The sequence below is a fragment of the Acinonyx jubatus genome, chromosome C2, assembly GCF_027475565.1.
Source record: "Acinonyx jubatus isolate Ajub_Pintada_27869175 chromosome C2, VMU_Ajub_asm_v1.0, whole genome shotgun sequence".
Taxonomy (NCBI): Eukaryota; Metazoa; Chordata; class Mammalia; order Carnivora; family Felidae; genus Acinonyx; species Acinonyx jubatus.
The window spans coordinates 94,671,193-94,694,622 of record NC_069384.1 but is presented as its reverse complement, the minus strand read 5'-3'; the positions used below and the strand labels follow the sequence as shown (position 1 = coordinate 94,694,622).

The following is a 23,430-nucleotide window of genomic DNA, read 5'->3' as shown; positions in this document are numbered from 1 at the left end:
TCCTCCTGCCAGCAGCACCAGGGCTCGGGTGACCGCCGGACCCTGAACGCCACCTCCAGCCCGCTGCGCATCCATTACCCACTTGGGCCCTTGAGGCCTGTCTGGGCAGGCGGTGACCACCAATGCTATGGAGGCTCCTTGGTCACCCCCGCCTGGCTTCGGGTCACCTTGACCTGGGTTAAAAACACAGACGGAGGGTGCCCCGGTTCCTTTGCAGGGAGAAGTTCTTGAGGTTTAGCGGGCACGGCTGATAGGCTGGGGGCCAGGGCTACAATGACGATTGTGACACAGTCCCCTCCCCAAAGCGTGCACATACCTGCGGGGGGCCAAGTACAGAAGAACGTGGTAGCACCAGGACAGATAAGGTCCGGAGCTAAGGAAGCTGAAAGGGGTATGTAGATCAGTCTTGTGTTGGGGCGGGGGTATCAGGGAGGGCTCTTTGTCAGAGGTGACTCTCTGACCGGCCCCAGCGAATCCGTCCCAGGTGCTGGGGACACACAGGTACTTGGGGCTGCCTAGCTTGGTATGGGGGGGGGGGGGGGGAAAGGCGGGCAGGGCCAGATCCACACGGAGCCCTGCGCATCCTCTGAGAAGCACAGCTGATAGGGGGCAAGGTGCTGGGAGCCCACAGATAGGAAACAGCTGGTGGAGGGTGGATTTGACAGGATCTAGGGGAGACTCTGAAGCAGCCTCAGTAGCCCAACAGAGATAGGGCCTCAGACGAGGCTGGAGTCAGTGAAAGGAGGAGATGGGGACAAAACCCAGCAAGAGGTACAGGGTAGCATGCTCAGGATTTGGTACTTGGATGTGGGAGAGAGAAAAAGAGGAAGGAGGAAAGGAAAGGTCTTCTGTTTGGGGTTAACCATAGACTGCAGAGGAAGCAGCTGAAGGGCCCTGGAGAGAGAGAGCTCTGGAACCAACCAGAGACTCCGTGCCTGGAGGATAGAAGAAGACCCTCAAGGTGAAACCAGGACATTTATGAACACTGTTCAAAGATGAAAAATAAAGTGCCCAAGACCTCTCTCCCGGAAGCTACCCCACTAGGCAATTCCAGAAGAGCACTCCACTGTTAGCAAATTGTGCCAGGAGGCAGGGGTCTCTGTGTAGCCCACAGACTGTGGCCATCACTTGAATTACTTCAGGTTAAACATGATAGAAAATACTGTTTTCATTTACCGCGCCCCCCCCCGCCCCCGCCGCCGCCGTTCTACCAATACAGGTAGCTTGAAATACTAAAGCATGAATGTGGGCACAATTCAGCATCTGCAGTCCCTACCCCTCTCAATGTATTTGAAGTCAAGTAGAGGAAAGTAAGGCGTTGTTAAGGATTAATTGCTCTTCTAGGGGAAGGGAGGGATACACTTTTAAAGGAGGAAGAAGTGCCAATCAGACTTTTGTTCTAGAGAGTGACTAATAAACAAGGTCAGAACAAACAGAAAAGAGCTGCTTTTCACCAAACAGCACTTAAAGCACTGTTCTCCATATGAACCTTAGCAAAACAAAGTATTTGCACAGAACTACAGACTGTGTGTCAAAATGCATATCAAATAGGATGGCCAAAAAAATACCGACCACATGTACAACTCATTTCCGTCAGTACATTTTTCATTAACCCAATGATTTCCAGATGGAGGAGGGATGTAATTTTAAAGACCTGCCCCTTGAGAATTAGTGGCTGAGGGGCAGGGAGGTAGGGGAAACAGATGTTGCTGAGCTGGCTTCAAGGAAACTTAAGTGGATTCACTGGGTGCTTATGTGTCAGGAGGTCTAACTTGAATCTCGGCTTTCTAGAAGTCAGAACCAAAGAAAATATATGAAAGTATGTAGTCCCCATTTTTCTTTTTCTTTTTTTTAATTTTTCTTAATGATCGTTTTTTGAAAGAGACAGAGTACAAGTTGGGGAGAGGCAGAGGAGAGGGAGACACAGAATCCGAAACAGGCTCCAGGCTCTGAGCTGTCAGCACAGAGTCCGACGCAGGGCTTGAACCCATGAACTGCGAGATCATGCCCTGAACCAAACTTGGACACTTAACCGACTAAGCCACCTAGGTGCCCCTGTAAATGGCAGCATTTACTTTCCTCTGGCACCTTATAATAGGAAGGTTTAGTAGGTGTATCTTTATATAAGTAACTTAACAGACACGTCTTTGACTATAGTTTTATAGAAATATTTTTCAAATGATTGTTTAACTGTTTAAAAAGCCAACAGCATGGTGTTTAATTATGATCTAAGGAAGTCCTATCTTGAGGAAGCAGATAATAGGGTCTAGGGAAGTTGTTTCCTGCTAACACGGAGAGAGAACTCAAAGGATCTGGGAGAATTAATGTTTCACACACCCATTAACTCTTTCCCCCCAACTACCAGAAGATTCAACTGAGCTGCTAGCAGGTGTCAGAACAGAGCAAATTCCTGGCTGAATTTTCTGACGAGTATCTGAAGTGCCGACCTCTGGTATTGATCATGCATACATGTTGTTTAGGTACTGAATATGCAGGTGGAAAAATGAGTGTTATTAAAAAATTGAGTTGGCCCATGGATAAAAGAAGAGTAGAGGGAGTTGGTGGAAAAGTTTACATTCCTATTATCTGATGAGACGAGAAAGTAGATCAGTGATTAGTAGTAAATAGTGCCTCAAACCTTCTTGCTCATTGTGCAAGACAATAGTCTAGGGAAAAAAAACCACATTCTACAAATAATAAATGCATTGTCTATGAATTACTAGATCTATAGTTTGGTGATATGTGTGGAAGAAGGAAAAGTAGAAACATTTTGAAAATGGATAAAATGCCGTTTTGAGTCTATTTAAAGACAACAAGTCCTAAGAAGCTATTTCAGATCGATCATTTGGTGATGATGGCGATACGGGCACACTGGTGGGGCACAAGCTAACAATTCCGGCAAACAGATGTTTCTCTAAGGCCTCTTTTACCTTTAAGTCACTGATCTCAGGTTTTCAAAAGGAAAAGGTTACTGGCCCTGGGCTTGGTAGAGCTCTTCACCTACAAGCCTTTCAGAGCTCATTACCAGATTAAGACTTCTTCTATTTCTCTTAAGAAAACATATCGTACGTCTCAGTATCCCAGGACTAAGTATGAAATTTCTACTTAGAGAACACTTCTAACACCAACTGTGTGGGTTTTCCCAAGAAGCAAGTCTCCAGTTCTCTGCGGACGCCAAGTAGGTGTCCAAAAATTTAGTTCTGACACTGTACCCAGAGTTAGCACAGACCCTACAGGGTGAAGGTTCAGTCCCACAAGACTGCTTCCCACTGCAGATGCCAGCCACAAATCCTAGGTTGTCGCCAGTTCCAGCAGACTACCAGTCGGGGTTCCCTCAAGTTCAATAATTTGCTTTAGTGGTTTACAGAACTCAAGGAAACACTTTACTTACTATTACCGCTGTATTCTAAAAACTACCATTCAGGCACCGCCAAATGGAAGAGATGCATGTGGGGAAGAGAGGGTATCAAGACAGGACGCAGAGTTTCCATGCCTTCTCTGGGAATATTAGCCTTCCAGCACCAACCCAAAAGCTCTCCCTTAACCTCTCGGTTTAGGGTTTTTATAGAGGCTCCAGTACATAGGGAGGATTGATTACATCGCCGGCAATTGGTGATTAAACCAACATCCGGCCCCTCTCCCCTCCCCTGAGGTCAAGGGCTGGGTTGAAAGCTCCGCCCCTCTAATCACGTGAGTGGTTCCTCTGGCAACCAGCTGCCATTAGCGAGCTATCAGGGTGCAAATAAGAGGGCAGTAAGCGGTATAGACTCAGGTGTGGTTGAATGGGGCTTATTATGAATAACAAAAGACGCTCCTTCCCAACCACTCAGAAAACACCAAAGTTTTGGAAGCTCTTGTATCAGGAACTAGGGAACAAAGACCAAATATATATTCTATCACAATATCACACCCAGAATCTTCCTTTATTATTGTCTGAGCAGATTAGATTCTCCCTTGCCTCTGCTGAAACTCTAAAGTTGCTTGCTTATAATAGTTTTCCACTCAAGTCTGAATTTTATATGAGTCTTCATCTCAGTATTACTTGAGACTTCAAAATTTTTCATGGAATTTTATGGTTTCCCAGAAATTGTTATCAAAGCAAAGGATTACCATTACCATTACCATTACATGATTCTCCAGTCCTAGCTGTATTGAGGCTTTTTGCTTGTCTGTATTAAAGGGAGAAGATCTCCCAGGTGTTTTAAGTAAAATCTTGAAGCTAATTTAACTGGAAATGGTTATTTATGCTATCAGATTCACATTACACATCCAGTTGGTGTGTAATCAGACTTGAAAACCAAAGTGTCAACACGTGATGTAAATTTCAGAGGGCTGATCATTTTTGCCTAAATGGTTTTCTCAAGCATTAAAGTTAAGCAAAAAAGAGCTAACTATTAAACTATCCAAAACCTGGCTCCCTGAAATTACACAACGGTTATGACGCTTAGAAATTCCACAGTAAAATGGATTTGTAACAAGTTAATTTGACCACGTTGAGGTAGCAATCCCAATGAAAAAAAAAATAGCCAAATAAGGAATCAATCTTCTTCATTCTTATTTACTGTGGCTGAATTACTGGCCAAGCTGTTGCAAATCCTGACTTTACAACCTCCTTTTATTAAGTCTGCTAATGGATATACAATATATATAGCTTTCAGAGGCCATCAAATTGGTTCCAGACACATGTGGGCTATAAGATTCTGGTGAGATAACATACGTACACACACATTCAGACATTCTAGGCAGGTCTCATCATGGAGGAAGATGAATATTAGAAAAAATAAGTTCTTTTATGCACCTGGATGCCCAGACACACTTGTGTTAACCCTAATCAGATGGCTAGTCCACAAGAATCTTCCCCAGATGACTCTGCCTGAAGGGCTGCAAAAGAAAATCAAGCCTGAATGCTTACACCCAAGACTGATTTATTAAAATCAGGCTTCTTGTAAACAAATGATGTAAATATCCTTAGTGAGGATATCCAGCCCCCACTTCCTACTATGTTCTGAGATAAGCCCTTTTAGTTACTTAGTATCTGTATCTGTAAAACAGAGATCATAATGGTGCCTGCTTCTCAGGGTTCTAGTGAGGATTAAATGCATTGAGTAAAGCTTAGCCCACGTAGTGTCCTGGGTGCTCTCTATTTTCATTTCTAGTATCACCTTAGTCTGTATACTGTGGATTGTCTAGAGGCCTTCAGTATTGTCAGTAGTTTGGGACACTGGAAATTGTATCCTGCAGGACTGAACAGTATTAATCTACCTAATGATCAAATGACAAATGCTGGCATTTGTCATTCCAGGCGTAATTCTCATTCTAGGCATAATTCATTCTTGGCATAATTCTAGGCATTCTAGCCATAATTCAACCAGTGATAAGTCTTTTCTTTTCTTTAACAGAGAGCAACACTGTCCCAGAGCTCTTTTGGAGGCTAGGCATATAGTAACAGGGATCTAAACCACACACTGTTGTGTTGCAAGGTGCAGTAATATTAAGTGTGGGGCTCGAAGCACATCCCCTCCATCTAGGGACTGGACCTCTGTGTGGATGAGAGGCTCCATACTCCAGCAGGAAAGTCCCCATCCTAGAATGCAAGTCAGAGATGCTACAATCAACCTAGCTACCATCACGTCATTGTCTTCTCTGCCCTTTTTCTTAGGCTTTGCGCATGTGTGTATGTGTGTGTACTAAGGACCAACAACTTAGTCTTTGGTAACACAATATTAACATCTTAGATGTACAAAATTTATAAATCCAGTAGTGCAAGTCTGCCAATTTTGTGATTATTCAAGATTGTTTTTTGCAATTCTAGGTTCTTTGCATTTTCATAGAAATTTTAGAATCAGCTTGCTAACTTCTACCAAAAAAGAAAAAAAAAAGCCTATTGAGATTTTGATTGAGGTTGCACTGAAACTATAGATCAATTTGAGTAATACTGACATCTTAACATTGAGTGTTCTAATCCACAGACATGATTTATTTCTCCATTTCTCCATTCTTTCTGGGTTGCAGCTGCAGTTCATTTCAATTCCCAGCAATTTCAAATGTCCCGCTTAGGGATTTAAGCCCCTTCCTCCAGCCAGGCTTAGGGATCTAAAAGCATGAGAGGACAGGACCTCTCTCTGCTTTTCCAGATCGCCTGCAACTTTTCCTAGGCCACTGAGTCAGCCCCAGTCTACTGGGGAGAGGTGGCTCTGCATTTGAGGCTCCTCCGTGCTAATCCACATGCTGCTCATACAGGGCTTTTAAAAGCTTGACTGGTTTCTCCTGGTTTCAGAAGTTCCTTTGCCTGTGCATATGGAAGGCTGGCTTCTCTGCCTGCCTGGTCCCCAAAGTTGAAAATGCCACCGGGCATGAAAGTGCCCACTGGTCTCTGCTAACTTAGGGAAGGGATAGTCCTTCTCTAGAATTAATTCGTTGGGCCCCCTTTGCATCCACAACTCTCTGGTAGCTTCAAGAAAAAAACATAATATTTTAAAATATTATTTTTTCCAAGTGTTTTCTCAGTGTTCGTGGTAAGAGCAATCTTTGGCAACCTTCCACATCTACCTGCAAAGAGAATCAAGATAGGGATTTTTAAAAACTGAATTTAGACAATCTTTTTTTTTTTTTCTTCATGTAAGTCAACCTGTTAGGAGGAGTCTATACTTGAACTCTTCTCCCAACATGAAACACGAAAACCTACATTTCATGCTATGTTAGAACATCAGGCCCTAGATTCAAGCAACTCAAATTTTCTCTCTCTCAGGGACAGAAAGAATCCTGGTGAGTAAATGGATTTTTTTTTCTTTTCATGCTATTTCAGATTTTGGATATTTGCATTTTCCATCAACATGTCAAGTGACATGATAAAACCAGGTCATTCCGTTAAAATTCATCAGAAAGTTGATCCACAACGGGCCACTGCTAGAACCTTTTTCATTGATGCTTCTAATCAGAGCTTGACTACCATTCCACCAGAGATCTTCGACTTCGAAGAATTAGAAGAAGTGCATCTGGAAAACAACCAGATTGAAGAAATCCCCCGGGGTATTCAGCGTTTAAAGAACGTCCGGATCCTCTACCTGAACAAGAACAAGCTGAGAAAGCTGTGCCCAGAGCTGGGCACGCTGAGCAGCCTGGAGGGCCTGGACCTGAGCGACAACCCGCTCCTGTCCTCGGCCCTTCCTGTCCTCAGAGGCCTGCGGGGGCTGCGGGAGCTCCGCCTGTACCACACTGACCTGGCCGAGATCCCCGTGGACCTCTGCAAACTCCTCCACCACCTCGAGCTGCTTGGGCTGGACGGAAACCACCTGAAATCTCTGCCCAAGGAAGTAGTGAACCATACCAAACTGAGGGAGATCTACCTGAAGCAAAACCAGTTTGAAGTCTTTCCTCCCGAGCTCTGTGCTCTCTCCAACCTGGAGATCGTTGACCTGGATGACAACAAACTAACTGCCATCCCACCGGAGATTGGGAACCTGACCAGGCTGCAGAAGTTCTACGTGGCTCGCAACAACCTGCTCCTCCTACCCGAGTCGCTGTGCCAGTGCAGCAAACTGTCCGTGCTGGATCTGTCCCACAACCGCCTCCACTCGCTCCCACACTCCCTGGCCGAGCTGTCGGGGATGACGGAGATTGGGCTGAGCGGGAACCACCTGGAGAAGGTGCCACGCCTCATCTGCAAGTGGACCTCGCTGCACCTGCTCTACCTCCGCGACACCGGCCTGCGGGCGCTGCGGCGCTCCTTCCGGCGGCTGGTCAACCTGCGCTTCCTGGATCTCAGCCAGAACCATCTGGAACGCTTTCCGCTGCAGATCTGTGCGCTCAGGAACCTAGAGATCCTGGCGCTGGATGATAATAAAATATGCCAGGTACCGATTCCCTTCCCGGCTGTCACTGTGCCCTCACAGGGGCTTTTCCCGCCCTGAGTTGGTGTTGATGTCCTCCTCATTTGGACGTGGGCGATCTTCTCCTCGGCGATACGTGGGGGAAATGAGACACTGGGAGCTTAACTAACCCGTCAAGGCCACACACCTGTACGTGGCAGAACCGAGCTCCAACCCAGAGCTGCGGGGCCCCAGAGTCTATGTTCTTAACCAAGACCCGCTCTGAACAGGGTTTCCTCACACAGATTTCTTTCTGACACCTACAGCCTTAGGCCTCCAGTCATGGTGAACTGCAAAATCAGATTTGTCCCAAAAGAAACTGCCATGTGTGCAGGGTGACGTGTTCAAAAATGTTCATAGCACAGTGTTGACAGCCCACCACAGTCATGGGAGACCGTGTCAATAGAGCAATGAGCAAACAGATTGTGCTAGATTTATAAAATTAAAAAACTAAAGGTTTAAGTGAACTGGAGGAGTATGTGCCAATGTGGACAGATCTTAAAATTGTGATGTTTATTAAAAAGGAAAGCACCAAGCTGCAGAACCTTACACCATTTATAAATTTTTAAAAACCTTTTTTAATGTTTTTATTTATTTTTTGAGAGACAGAGCACCAGTGGGGGAGGGGCAGAGAGAGAGGGAGACACAGAATCTGAAGCAGGCTCCAGGCTCTGAGCTGTCAGCACAGAGCCCGGATGCAGGGTTCGTTGAATCCATGAACTGAGAGATCATGACCTGAGCTGAAGTTGGGCACTTAACTGACTGAGAGCCATCTAGGTGCCCCTCACCATTTATAAATTTTTAATCACACAAAACTACATACATATACACACATAATACATACTTTGTGGATATTTACAAATGTAACAAAAGTATAAAAATATGAACTAGACGGGCCCTTGGGTGGCTCAGTTGGACTTTGGACTCAGATCATGATCTCCCAGTTGAATGAGTTCGAGCCCCCCATGGGGCTCTCTGCTGTTAGTGCAGAGCCCAGTTCAGGCCCTCTGTCCCTCCCCCTCTTAAAAATGAATAAACATTTATTTAAAAAAAAATCATGAACTAGAAAAAAACTCGCTAAATTTTTAGTAGTGGCTGCCTCTGGGAAGAGAAAGGAAGTCAAGGAAATGAGGGGAGGATCCCAGGGGAGCTCACTTTTAACTGCAGTATTTGATTTTATTAAAAAAATCTTTTTATTTGACTATAGTTGACACACATTCATTTTGTTTATTAACAAAAGATTTGGGTGGTGAGGACACATGCATTTGTTTTAATATTTGAAAATTTAAAAGAACAGTTCTGTTAAAAGCAAAAGACAACCATAGAGGGAGAAATCAGGCCATCTGGAAATCAACAACTGTGATCAAATAATAGGTGTGTTTTTCCCGGCCATGGACACCAAGCTGCTGTGTTCACCATACCTTATACAAGTCCTAGGCCTTAAAGGTTTGTTGGGGGTGTTTTTGTTCTTGTTTAATCTCTTATTTGATTTTTAATTTAGAACTTTGGAGGGGCAGGGGAGATTGGTTGTTCTTTTTCTAATTCCTATAGAGTTTCAAAACTGCCTTTTAGGAAGTAACCATTTTGATGGTAATTTAGGATTTAGGAAGAGAATCTTGGACTTAATCTCTACTTAGGCAGCAACCCATTTTGGAGGATTTTAGAAGTTTATCGTAGGCCCTCTGCCCATCCCCATTCCACCACTGAGGTAAGAAATTCCTTTTACAGTAGACAAAGTCTGCCATTCCACACTGGGAGTGAGAGGCTCAAAATATAAAGCGCCTTTGGGAAAAATAACACATCGACTTAATTCCTTATTGAGTCATGAATGATACCTAATCCTTTCCTGTGAAACACTTTAAGATATCAGAATAGAGGAAGGAATCACATACAGATGGCTCCTTAAAGATAAGCCTCATCCGGTACCAAGTTTTACCACAAATCAGGCTGCACTGAAATGTGGTCGTGTTCAATATTATTATACTGAATGTGGAAATCTCTGTGTCCATTGCCTGCTATTCTCTAGTTCTTATGATGGTATTTCTGGGTTTTGTTTGTTTTTCTCATTTCCTGTTATGCTAATCCCTCCAGTAACCTCCCAGTCTGTATAATGACACGTGACCTTTATGCCAGCTCCTTACCTCTCCCACCCCAAAGACTTTCCTGATGGGTTTCTGGCTCCTGGAGCCTGGCCAGTAGCCTTCTCTTGCCTACGTGAATGCAAAAGTAGCTTTCAGTGTGTGTCTAGATGGATCTTATTTGTATGGTACATTTCTGTTAAGGGAGAACTCAACCTTACGGTGAGTATAGCTCAGTGAGAGCATCAGTAATAACTGTCCTCATTTGACACTCTGTAGGTTTTCTGTGCATCTAGATTTACTTCCACTGTGCTTTAATGTGACTGTTATGGGATTAATTATTGGCTCTTGAATATCCTGAAAAAAAAAAAAGTCTTTAAACATTCAATGTGCTTTGAAAAAGAAAAGCTAAACCTATGAGCTAGCTGAACCGCGATGTGAAATTACTAGGTTCTAATGAAGGGGTTAGATTGAAAAACATTTTCCCATTAGTTTGGACGCTTTGTGTCAAAGGGATCTAAGTGTCTGGTAAAGAATTTTGAAATAGCTAAGAAGGAAAGCTCAAACAGCAGCTTCTCTGGAGATTGACTTTAAAAAATAAGTAAAGGGATAAATAAAACTATAAACACTTTATAGCATGTTTAGGAAAATGGGTGCTCCCCCTACCCAATAAAGAAAAAATCTGAAAGATTGCGGGTGAGACTTACTGCTATGTTATCCCTCTAGGGGGCTTTCTTTTGACCTATTCCCCAATGTGTCTAACGCACCCATCCATCGAGGGGTCAGACTGAGCTGGACTGTAACCATTCTCATGAAGAAGAGGTGCTGGATTGAGGAACGGGTGGAGGAGAGGCCAGGGCTAAGACTGGGAACTGTGGGGAACGATTTCCCCATTAGGAGTAAAGCCAGATGATGGAAGGTGATTCAAAGTGAATTAAGAAGCTCTTGAGCTATATAGCTGGGCTCTTTTTTCTCCAAGAAAACAGGTGTCTCTGTAACATAATCAATAGGGAGACCATCCCGTGTTTTAAGAATGAGATTTTTCCATGTGGTTCCAGAGTGCCAGAAAGAGACCAGAAGGTGGACATACGAGACTTTGACTTGACACAAGAAGGAAATCTGGCGATTAGAGGTCTCCATCCAAGTAATGAGCTTTTCGTTCCAGGAAGTGGTGTTTAAATGTGTGCTGGATGGCTAGCTGTGAAATATATTCAACCATCCTATTATGGGATTAGAATAGACGACCCTTCCAAGGCCTTCCCGCCCAGACAGTTGGGAGTCTCTGAAATGCCTACCTAATACCTGTAAAGGGCCTGTAAAACCTTGGGATTCACTGGAAGGCAGAATATGACCAGATAAAATCATAATAGTCTTCTTCCTTGTTTACTTCCAACTGAGATTTCAACTGAAGTTTCTAAATGGCTGAGCCTTTAGGGTGAGAGGTCATGTGTCTAAATTGATCAGTTCCAATAACTGAAATTGTTGATATTATAGTTGCAATATTACACCAATAACTTTAGTACTTTTTCAGTAATATCAAGCATTTGCTACCCTACCATTCAAAAATCTGCAATAAAGTAGGTTTAAAATTGCTTCAGTTTAAAGCAGTGCATAAAATTGAAGAGCAGAGAGGCTCATCAGAAAAAGGAGGACTCCAGACTTTAGATCTACAGGTATAAATACTCTATATGCAAAGGTGTGTGCAAACTTTTCATCAGTAGGAATTGCTAAATCGCTGTACTTGATGTTTATCAATTTGCCTCAAAACTAAAAGCCCAATTTATTTTCTTACTGTTAAAAATAATTTTGACCTGAAACTTATCTTTTTGGAATACTTCTAGTTACCTCCAGACTTTGTATCCCTTTCAAAGCTGAAGATGCTTGGATTAACAGGAAATCAGTTGGCTTCATTTCCAGAAGAAATCCTTTCTTTAGAGTCTTTAGAGAAATTATACATTGGGCAAGACCAGGGAGCCAAGCTCACCTATATGCCAGAAGACATTAGTAAACTACAGGTAAGCCTCCCCAAATGATTAGGCAAAGAAGTACATGCCCACTGATTCCTTAAGTTGGCTGATACTGAGAACACCCAATGGTGTCCCCATAGACTGCATGTGGAATCATCCATACTAGATTTCCAACCCCCTAACAAGTAGCCATTATTCCACTCAGGCTTCCACTGTTTTTCTGAGCCCCTGGATCCATATTCAAAGAACATTTTGTTGTGATTGCTGTTGGTTATGCTGTGCCATAGTCCTTTTCACTGTACGGTTTGGCATGTTTCATTTGCAGAAATTGAGCCCCACTGCTTTCCATTTAATTTCTAGCTTTTGTAGGAGGCCCCTGAAAATTGTACTATTTTGAAGTTCACATGGCTGGGAGCCCGCATTTTGGATGCATCAGCGTGACCTCCCTTCCTGCATGATGGCAAACAAACCAGAGTAATTTAACGTTGCCCCAGTTTCCTGTGGAAATGGGTCCGCAGCCCTGTGCTAAGTCCTAACAAAGCAACAAGATAACTTCATTCAAAGGAGCCCTACCACTGTGTCTTAATCCATGCAGACTTTAAAGAATTGATTTTTTTTTTTCCATGTCGGTGGTACTGCGCTCTTACTAATGATGAAGTAGGTGCGGGCCACGACAGACCCCTGCCCCTCGTTGTGGAACTGAGCAACAGCATGTGTATATAGCACAGGTGCTTCTCAAGCTGTGGCACAGAGGTCCTCTTCCTGATTCTCCGTTGCTTTGCCCTGTGTTCAGAACTCTCCTCATCATCTTGCTCCTTGACATGCCATGCCATGCTCTCTGAAATCTTAGGGTGACATGCAAACATTATATTTTTGCCCAGTGAATTTGCAAATAGTTAACTCATTATCTACACATTTTGGCTTCTCCTGCTTGGGCAGTGTTGGATTGATACCTGAGGCAATTTCAGTTCTGTAACACTACTATAGATAATTAGCTTTTGAAAGTGAGCAAATGATATATGTACTTATATTATCAAATTAGTTTTCCATAAAGTTCTTGTGAAACAAACGCTAGATTCCCATGTTTTCTTTTCCCTGCGTAGATGGGAACCATATCCAATGGTTTTACCCAAAAATACTTTTATGTTTGGATGTTGGCTCTTTAAGTATGTTTCCCCCTTTATCCTAATGAATAGTATCCCCACTGAAAGAGCATGGGAATTCACCAATGATTCTGGTTATTAGAATGTAAGGATCATTGTAAGGATCATTATGGTCTACTGACCTGTTTTTCAGAATGTAAGGATCATTATGGTCTACTGACATGATTTTCAGAATCTTTTTTTTTTAATTTTTTTAATGTTTATTTCTGAAAGATAGAGACAAGTGTGAGCAAGAGAGGGGCAGAAAGAGGGAGACACAGAATCAGAAACAGGCTCCAGGCTCTGAGCTTTCAGCACAGAGCCTGACACAGAACTCAAATCCATGAACCGTGAGATCATGACCTGAGCCGAAGTCAGATGTTTAACTGACTGAGCCACCCAGGCACCTCTGTTTTTCAGAATCTTAAAGAGCTGTATATAGAGAACAATCATCTGGAGTACCTGCCCACATCCTTGGGATCCATGCCTAACCTGGAAATTCTTAATTGCTGCCACAACCTGCTTAAGCAACTTCCAGATTCCATTTGCCAAGCACAAGGTGAGGAATCTTAGTAGATCCTCAGTCTAGTGGAGTGTGAGGCCAGCATGTCCCATTTCCTTGATTTACCAAAGACCAATCTCAATGTTCAGAGAGCTGAGCCCTACCCTATTACCTCCTCGAAGGCCTCACTAGTGAGACAAGGAAAGCCAGATGCCTGATGAGCACAGCTAAGAGCCTCACAAAGACAGTTAGACTGTTTCTTGTAAATTGAATAGAGGAGTAAATACCAACTGCTAAGAAAATTAGCATTCACCCAGATGGTCATCATACAACCAACACTAATTTACTGAATACCTATTACATGCCAGAATTTGGAGTTGGGGGTCCTGCAGCAGATTTGCACTAGGTCACTAAGTCACTTGAATGAAAGGAAAAGTGTTGACCCTGAGTGATGAAATCAGCAAGGCAGGACTTTTGGAGCTGTATGATTGGCATGAAAAGTCCTATATGATTCATATTTAAACACCCAAACATTTCACGCTAGGCTAAACCAGTCTTTATTTGTACATGCATCAGTTCATCCATCCATTTAACAACCTTTTGCTGAGCTTCTAGGGGGACCAAATAAAAAAAAAAATGTTTTTGGCCATAGTGTGCTGAATCTTCAGGTTTAGAGATGGTTTTCAAACTATGACTCTTTCTTTAATGAAAAGAGGGTGAAGAAATATGAGTGGAAGCTGTGGCCTACCCCCAAGACATTCAAAGTTTAGAGGTGAGGGTGGGCTTCTTCCTTAGTAATGCTTCTGACCATACATCTTTATCCTGTCCTTGGCCCCTGGAGGAATGAACCATTATCAATTTTTTTTTAGTGTGTACTACTTTTCTGTCTCTCATGCACTGGCTCTCACAACCCTGAACTGTTATAAGGAAGAGAACTTGGTCTGCCTTATGAAACCTGTGTCTTTTGTGACACGACAGCACAGGAAACAAATATTTCAGAGCCAGTAGATTAAAGAGCGTACATTTTAATTTTGCTTGTTCTTAAGATAAACCTATCATTTAAAAACAAACTGTTTCAGCTTTGAAAGAATTACTGCTTGAGGACAACTTGATCACCTGTCTTCCAGAGAATCTGGATAGCCTGATGAATCTAAAGGTTTTGACACTGATGAACAATCCTATGGAGGACCCCCCAGAAGAAGTGTGCGCCGAAGGCAATCAGGCTATATGGACATACTTTAAGACAAAAAGAAACATGAAAATAATGGCAACAAAGGTAACAGCAGCAAAAATTCTGGATAGCACATTCACAGTTGCTTTGGAGAGGGGTTAATGTTAAATATATTACAGACTATTCTGGAGCTGCTCTTTACACATCTATACCTTGTCCTCACCGAGAGTAGGGACTCTTACTTCCTTTATATCCTCAGAATTAAGCAAGAGGAACTTGGAATACCATCTTAGCATTTTTTTTGCATTTTTGTCCTTCATGTCTTTGTCAGACAAGGAGGCGACACACAGCTGAAAGAAATCAAAACTTCAAATCCCCCAAACAGTCTAAAATTCTTGGACTATTCAAAGGACTGAAGAGCTTATATTAACAAATTCACTAAGCTAAGGCTGAAAAATCAGAAGTGAAAGTCCTGATAGGGCAGGGGTGTAGAGACCGGAGTTCTTCTCTGCCATTAACTAGGATTGAAGGGCGAAGAGCCTTTAAAACAGGGAAAGCAAAGAATCTTGTCCTCTCCTTGCCTACCTCGCCCATGGGGACATAGGATATCCCCAGACAGACTAGGACAGGCCAGGGTCCACTTCAGTCAGTATTCAGTATTCTTTATTCAACTGGTCAAGCCCCCACTGCCCCACAACCTGATGACCACATTAGTCCTCCCATTAGTGCCCCCACTTGTGTAGCTGCACCCCCTACAGTATACCTTCCACTTGGCAGTCAGACCAATGCTGTTAAAATGTAGGTCAGATCTTATCACTGCTCTGCTGAAATCCATGATTTTCCTTTTTACCCAGAACAAGAGTTTGATCTCCTCTGTCAATGGCCCTTATCTGTATCAAACCTAACACCCTCTCTTCTGTGATAAATATTATGTGATACCTTCTTTCTTCTTCCGAAGTTAAACTCAGATAATGTAACCTACCAAAACCACATAATTTTTTAAAAATGTTTATTTATTTACTTTGAGAGATACAGAGAGGGGGACATGGAGAATCCCAAGCAGCCTCTGCGCTGTCAGCACAGAGCCTGATGCAGGGCTCGAACTCACCAACTGTGAGATTGTGACCTGAGCCGAAACCAAGAGTCAGGTGCTTAGCCGACTGAGCCACCCAGGTGCCCCAACACAATTTTAATAAATGAAAATAATGCCCAAGCTGCAACATAAAGGAAAAAGGAAAGTAATTTATATTATTTATTTTAATATGTATATTCTCAGGAATAGCTACACTGGAAGAATGAAAATAATATTTTTTGGATACTTCCTAAAAGTATTGTGAAAAACCATGCATCCTTTTGCACATTTTAAAATTGATATTTAGGGGTGCCTGGATGGCTCAGTAGGTTAAGCGTTCAACTTCGGCTCAGGTCATGATCTCATGGCCAGTGGGTTCAAGCCCTGCATCAGGCTCTGTGCTGACAGCTCAGAGCCTGAAGTCTGTTTCAGATTCTGTGTCTCCCTCTCTCTCTGCCCCTCCCCTGCTTGCACTCTGTCTCTCTCCCTCTCTCAAAAATAAATAAACATTAACAAAAATATTAAAAAATAATAAAGTTGATATTTAATTTTTTTGCCACTAAGTTTAAATTATTGCAAAGGATTTACTTGCCAGTGAGTTTTGAATATTGACATCTTGAAATAGAGCTCTTAGATCAGTATCTTAAATGTATCCAGTGGATTCTAAATACCACTATGATTTTGTCAGTCACATCGGTTTACAAAATACTTGAGCAAACTTATTTTCTAGGCAAAAATTTTATATCCGTTTTCTTCTTGAACATGTATGTCTATTTCACTTTCCCCTAAGAATTGATCTTAATGTTTTATATATGTAATTCTAAGTCATTTATAGATCACCTTTCATACTTTCAGGCAACAAAAATATTTATACAAATTAAGTTTTAAAATTAAATTTTTTTCTGTGGCCATAGTGTTTCTACATCCTGGATTGAGTCATATTACAATTCTTAGTTGCGTAAAACTGAACAAAACAGCATAAAATCCATTGCAAATTTTGGTGGTTAATTATTTGACCTATAGGACTTGGGGGAAGAAATACATACACAGATGAGAGACTTTTCCACATCGTTTATATATTCCCACATAAACATTACTTATTGCTAGAATGTGATAGGGTTGATGTCAGTTCTAGTCCCATTTTTCATTTTATAGATGAACCTTGTTTACATAGCTAAATTGAAAAGAATGGAAGAAGCTTTGTGTGTGTGTGTGTGTGTGTGTGTGTGCGCGCGCGCACGCCCATACTGTTTTGTTTCAAATGGTAATGCTTCACACATCTCTGAACTTCTTCCAGATTTCTATCCCAGAAACTCATAGCAGGCTCTTAGCTGGCAAATCACCTGGCCTTCTTCCAATTTTCTTGAGGGCAAAGAGCTGGGAACCACTTGCTTTACAAAAGGATTGGTTACCTAGTCCCTAGAGCCAACATCAATACTGCTAGTCTTTTATTATTGAAATGTAATCGACATACAATTCTATATTAGTTTTGGGTCACATCACATATTGATTTGACGATTCTGTGTATCATGCAGTGTTCACCACAGTTAGTCACCACCAGTCCCCTAGTCCACTCATGCCCCCACTGTTCTCTGTATTTAAGAGTCTGTTTTATGGCGTTGTTTGTTCATTTGTTTTGTTTTTTTCAATACTGCCGCTCTATATTGTCTCTTTTTTTGTGGTGTCCCAGAGGTTTCTGGAGTCCAGCTCAACACACCCTAGTCAGATTCAGGTGGCAGTTGTGAAGGCAGAAGTGGGAATGGAGAAAACCAGCAGTTGTTTTCCTAGGCAGAGACATTGTAGGAAGGGGTGCACGTGCAAGCTGAAGCTCTGGAGATGGGTCGCCTCCAGATCATCCAAGCCTGCACACCCTGGAAAAGTCTCTGTGCACCGGGTACATGTTACACAACTGGAAGACTGCTAAGCCTGGAGGTAACAGAAAACCCCGTGAATGTCTAGAATGCCTCTAGAGGGCGATACCGTTCCCTGGGAAAATCCCCACCTGAACGGATGTGCTGCTGCTGTCACTTCCCATCTCATCTGCCCCGTTTTCACATCACAAACGATCCTTAGTATTTTTCCCCTGCTCCTCCCTCTGCTCAGATACGGACAAGGCTGTCACTTAGTTCAGTCCCTGCTCACATCTCCTCATACCTGCCTGTGATCCACCTTACATAAAACAGCATAGCCCACCCACTTCATTCATTCAGTTGTTCACTCATCAACAAATACTTATTTTTTGCTTTTTGCTATGTGCCAGGCGCTGTTCTAGGCACTGGAATTGCATCAGTGAGCAAAACAGATTTTTTTTTCTGTCCTCTTATTGCCTAAAGTCTAGTGTGATGGAAATGAAAAGATGAAATATAAAACATAAAATTATATAGTCTGTTAGAAAGTGATAACTGGCATGGGAAAAAAGCTCAAGCTAAGGGGAACTGAGACTGCCAGAAGTTTTGTGTGTGTGTGTGTGTGTGTGTGTGTGTGTGCGTGCAGGGGAGGGGGGTTGGTTATGCTGAGGGAGGTTCAATTTAAATAGGAAGGTCAGGGTAGGCCTCATTGGAAAAACGACTGGCTTAGTCAGCTCAAGCTCCCATAACAATATACCATAGACTGGGTGTCTTAACAGAAATTTTCTCACAGTTTCAGAGGCTGGAAGTCCAGGATTATGGTGCCGGCATGGTCCGTTTCTGTTGAGAGCTCTCATTCTGCCTTGCACATGGCTGTCTTCTTGCTGTGTCCTCTCATGACAGAGAGACAGAATGAGCTTTCTGGTGTCTCTTATAAGGGCACTAATCTTATCGTGAAGACCCCACCCTCATGACCTCATCTAAGCTTAATTACCTCCCAAGGGCCCATCTCCAAATACATTCACATTGGAGGTTAGGACATTTAACATAAGAGCAGGGAGTGAGGGGGCACGGTTCAGTCTACGGCCATGACAAGTGAGCAACTACTGGAAGAACTGGAGGGTAAGCCATCTGATATTGGGAAGAGTGTTCCAGGCAGAGGAAGCAGTACACACAAAGGCTGTGAGCTGAGGTTGTGCCAGGAGTGTCTGACAGTGGGGAGCCCCGCACAGCTGGAGCACAGTGAGCGAGGTGAGGGAGTAGGTAAGAGGCGGTGAGGTCGAGAGGGAGGGGGCAGATTGGATAGGGCCTTGTGAGCCACTGTAAGGACTTGAGCTTTTTTTCTGAGAGAAGTGGTGAGGCACTGGAAGGTTCAGAGGTGGGATCTTTCTGAGTAGGTGGAGGGCACAGGATCTCAGAACGAGTGAGGGCTGGCTGTAGGTAGAAGCACAGCAACCCAGTAACAGAGGGAAGACAGGTATAAGCCCTCCTGATTTCCCCTTACTGTGCTCTGTTGTCTCCATGGCACTTATTACCATCTATCCTGTATCCTCTCCTTCCTGCAATGTGAGATCAGTGACATTAGCTTTTTCTTTAAGTTTTTATTTATTTATTGAGAGAGAGAAAGCCAGAGAGAGAGAGAGAGAGCAAGCAGGGGAGAGGCAGAGAGAGAGGGAGAGAAAGAATTCCTGGCAGGCTCCACCCAGTGAGAAGCTTGATGCGGGGCTCCAACCCATGAACTGTGAGATCATGACCTGAGCTGAAGTCAGACGCTTAACCAACTGAGCCACTCAGGTGCCCCAGTGACATTCGCTTTTAACTGCTGTTTCCTAAATGTCTAGAACAGTGCCCGGGACATAAAAGCACTGAATTTTTCTTTTCTTTCTTTTCTTTTCTTTCTTTTTTTTTTTTTTTTTAATTTTTTTTTTCAACGTTTATTTTATTTTTGGGACAGAGAGAGACAGAGCATGAACGGGGGAGGGGCAGAGAGAGAGGGAGACACAGAATCGGAAACAGGCTCCAGGCTCTGAGCCATCAGCCCAGAGCCCGATGCGGGGCTCGAACTCACGGACTGCGAGATCGTGACCTAGCTGAAGTCGGACGCTTAACCGACTGTGCCACCCAGGCGCCCCAACTTTTCTTTTCTTTCTTATTTTTTTACATTTGCCAAGATGACTGGCCAATTGAGAGAGAGAAAATAAGGTGGAATTCTAATGACATTCCATTCTCTACGTCTTTAGAACTACATATCCAGAACAAAGAGATCGCCATCCCCAGTCCAGAGTGATACCAGCTGATGCTGTTTGGGTTTATCTTGTTTTCAGATTCAGGCATGGTGGCGCGGAATAATGGTCCGGAAAGGATTGGGGAGATTTGAAGAACTAAAAGTGCAAAAGAAAGGAAAGACTTCTCCAAAAGATAAGAAAGGGGGGAAAAATGCAAAAGGAAAAGCTGTGAAGAAAAATAAGAAATAATTCTATAATGAATTGAGGTAATGAACCCCGATGGATTACGAAGGCAAAACATCTAGGAATTAGATACCTAGCACACTAAAATTATTCATAGAATTATGGTTATGTGTAAAAATAAAGATTCTCAATTTATTGAAATATTTATGGATGAAATGATATGATGCCTGGGAACTGTGGCATAATATCAGGGAGAGGGAAGTGTGGGGGATCCAAATGAAACAAGATCGGCCTTAAGTCAGTAAGTATAGACACATGAGATAGGCAAATGGAGGTTTATTGTACTACCTTCTCTACAACTTTTTTTTAAGTTTATTTATTTAAGTAATCTCTACACTCAACATGGGGCTTGAACTCATGACCCCGAGATCAAGAGTTCTATGCTTTTCCTACTGAGCCAGGCAGGCACCCCTACAACTTTTAGTTCTGAAATAGAGACTCATAGGAAGTTCTGAAGAAATGGACAGGGAGGTCCATGCCCCTTCACCCTCCCTCAGTGTTGACATCTCACATAACTCTAATAACGAAACCAGAAAATTTATATTGGTGCCATCAACTGAGCTTATTCAGATTCCTTCTGTAGTATGTGTGCTTCTGTGTGAGTGTGTAGTTCAACACGGTTTTGTCATGTGGACTTGTGTGGCACAAGTCTCCTTTGTGCTATTCCTTTGTCACACCTATGACCTACCCCTCTTTTGATCCCTAGCCTTTTCTCCATCTCTGTAATTTTGTTATTTCAAGAATGTCCTATAATTGGAATCACAGACTACATAACCTTTGGGGACTGGCTTTTTCATTCAGCAGAACTGGAAGTCCATCTGCATTGTTGATGTATCAATTTATTGCTGAGCAGTATCACCTAGTACGATAGTTTGTTTAAGCATTCACCCACTGAAGGATATTGGTGTTTCCAGTTTTTGCCTAATTCATAGGTTTTACATGTGTTCACGTAAACACAGGAGCACAAGTGCCCATGGAATCCATGGGGATGCCCAGAGAATGAATACCACAATTACCTAAAACATCCCCATTTACATCACCCAAAAGCTTCTTATCCTGATGGCTTTCTTTTGGAGTAATATTGATTTCAAATTCCACATGTCTTTCAAGCAATAATTGCAACACAAATTATTTGTGTAGCAACAAGAAAGCAAAACATCATTAGAGTGTATGAGAATAGAAATGTGTGAGCAAACACACACTTCTGCCATGCAGTGAGTTCCACGCTCCTGCAAAAGATACCCCGGTATTTTAAAAATCACTTAGAGCAAGACAAAAACTTTAATGAATTAAATAGGTTTTATGTAGCAAAAACCATGCCCAAAAAATGCCCAGAGCTAGTATGTTAGTTTCTTTCAACAATAAAAATTTTAACAAGATGTGTTTTTGATACTGGGTTTTGATTTTTTGACCACCTTTTTGCTAAGATTTATGTCAGTGACCATTGTTAGCATTCATGGTTTATATCTGAGATAAAAAGCACCAGGACATAAAATAATAAACCATGGAAGGGCACACTTCCTGATGAAAATGCAAGTAGTTTACATTAAGATACATATAATAATAATGATAACATAAAACTATTACATAGCTAGTGCTTTTCACATTAGATTTCACCCTCACACTCATACACACACTCACACATGTACTTACACACCCTTATATTTAGAACATTTATCATGTAGGAAAACAAGAGGGAGAAAATTCCAGGGCAAGAAAAAAGGAAATGTGTTACCAGAATCTAAACATCTTTGGCAGGCCTTCCAAATAGTAAGTGAATTAGATTTCCAAAATAAATGAAACTCCAGGGGAAAATGTCATCCTTGTCATTTGAGAATAAAGACATGCTCATATTACATTACCATATACATATTTACAAAGCTTTTGTAACATCAATCCCACTAAACAGCCCAGAAGTTGATACTCCTTTGATTACACTGGGATTCATTCATGTTTTTTTCCTCCTCCAGATAATGGTTTATAGCTTAGTTAAGCCGTGGGAAATCAGCTTCCTGAAATTCACCAAGGTCAAAGTGAATGCTGCATCTGTGATCTTGGTGAAAACGTTCGAGTTCTTCCTCCTGTGTAGCAGGGAGGATCCACCTTTTCATCCCTATCTCCGTAATCTTGGGAAGTGTGGTGACAGCACATAACAAATGTCTAAACCATTGTCCGCAGTCCCGGGAAGTTGATGGCCTAAGGCTGATATCCAGCTCGGTTAACTCTTTGAGGAACCACATGTTTTGGCAGAAGATGGCCCATCCTGTGTCACAGATACTGTCGTTATAGCTCAGGATAAGCTTCTGCAGCTTGGCAAGATGACCCGTCTGTATTAGTGATGCTGAAAAATGAGATCACGCTAAGTGCTAAAATACAAGAATACTTTCTACTGTGGCTGTTTGCCACTTCCAGTAACACAGTAGCTCCAAGGTTGGTAATGACAAGATTGGCGATTCTTAATGATTTGTTATTAGCTACCTGCTTTAATCAGGGCATCTGAACTTACCAGAGCTATTCTCTGTGTATTCCAATACAGCTTGAAAAGTGTTCGTTTTTTCTTTCCAAATCCCAACCCAAAGAATATCTTTTTTGTCAAGTTCCTGCTCTTGGCTCAACTAGAGTCCCAGCTCTTCCTGCAGACTCTAATTAAATATGGGAGTGATTGGCTTTAATGAGGACCATTTATTTGTAAACAGTCTTCTTGCTGTTTAATACTGTTTAATTGTTCACTGCTCATTCAGTCATTCTTCATTCAGCAAATATTTAACTGAGCACTTTCCAAGCTCAAAAGACACCTGGGTAGTTTCTAATTCACCTTAGGGACCTCTAATACACAGAACAATTTTCCCTTTGAAGAGCACATATCACAGTACTACCTAAAATGGCACTTAATAAATAATAGTGATGAAGCAATGAAAAGATGATAACACCTGTAAGGGGAGACAGGAGAGCTACCCAAAGCAAACAGTGTGTGCTTCCCTTGCCAGCCGAAAGCAGGGATGGATTACAGAGATCAGATGAGTAGCACAGAATCTCAAGTGGGGAGGGGCTTTGGAGGTCTCCTCATCCAACCTCCAGATCAATGATCAGAGAGGACTCTCTCTTTCACGGCTCCTCTACTGGAGACCAGCCTGCTCCTGCCTGAAGCATCCCCTCAGGTTGCCCCAACAGAGTGAGAGAGTTCCAAGCAGGAGAGAGCCCTTCCTCCGGGTCCCTTTCTGCCTTCCAGTGACTTTCACTGATTGCCCCCACAGCCTGCTGGACACCTCACACCAGCCCTGCCGTGTTGGACCAGAGTCTGGTCCCGTCAACTTC

The 23,430-nt window shown here is 42.7% G+C and overlaps 2 protein-coding genes across 6 annotated transcripts in view; one reads left to right on the top strand and one right to left on the bottom strand.

The window, feature by feature from the left end:
* Nucleotides 1-25: 25 nt before the first annotated feature.
* Nucleotides 26-20,249, top strand: LRRIQ4 (leucine rich repeats and IQ motif containing 4). Of its 2 annotated transcripts, none has more exons than XM_027061466.2 (6): nt 26-501; nt 6,806-7,853; nt 11,788-11,961; nt 13,476-13,614; nt 14,637-14,833; nt 19,972-20,249. In XM_027061466.2, the coding sequence occupies exons 2-6, from the start codon at nt 6,834-6,836 to the stop codon at nt 20,119-20,121; spliced, it is 1,680 nt and encodes a 559-aa protein (XP_026917267.1). In that variant the 5' UTR covers nt 26-501; nt 6,806-6,833; the 3' UTR covers nt 20,122-20,249. The 2 variants fall into 2 exon arrangements, with proteins under 2 accessions (XP_026917267.1, XP_014944028.2); XM_015088542.3 differs by having other exon boundaries at nt 27-391.
* A 1,128-nt stretch (nt 20,250-21,377) lies between these two features.
* LRRC31 (leucine rich repeat containing 31) overlaps nt 21,378-23,430 on the bottom strand; it is a 27,894-nt gene continuing 25,841 nt past the window's right edge. For all 4 annotated transcript variants that reach the window (XM_053221223.1, XM_053221224.1, XM_015088576.3 and 1 more), the window contains one exon: nt 21,378-22,456. In XM_053221223.1, the coding sequence (XP_053077198.1) occupies nt 22,101-22,456 (356 nt within the window). In that variant the 3' untranslated portion in view covers nt 21,378-22,100. The remainder of the gene's footprint in view (nt 22,457-23,430) is intronic.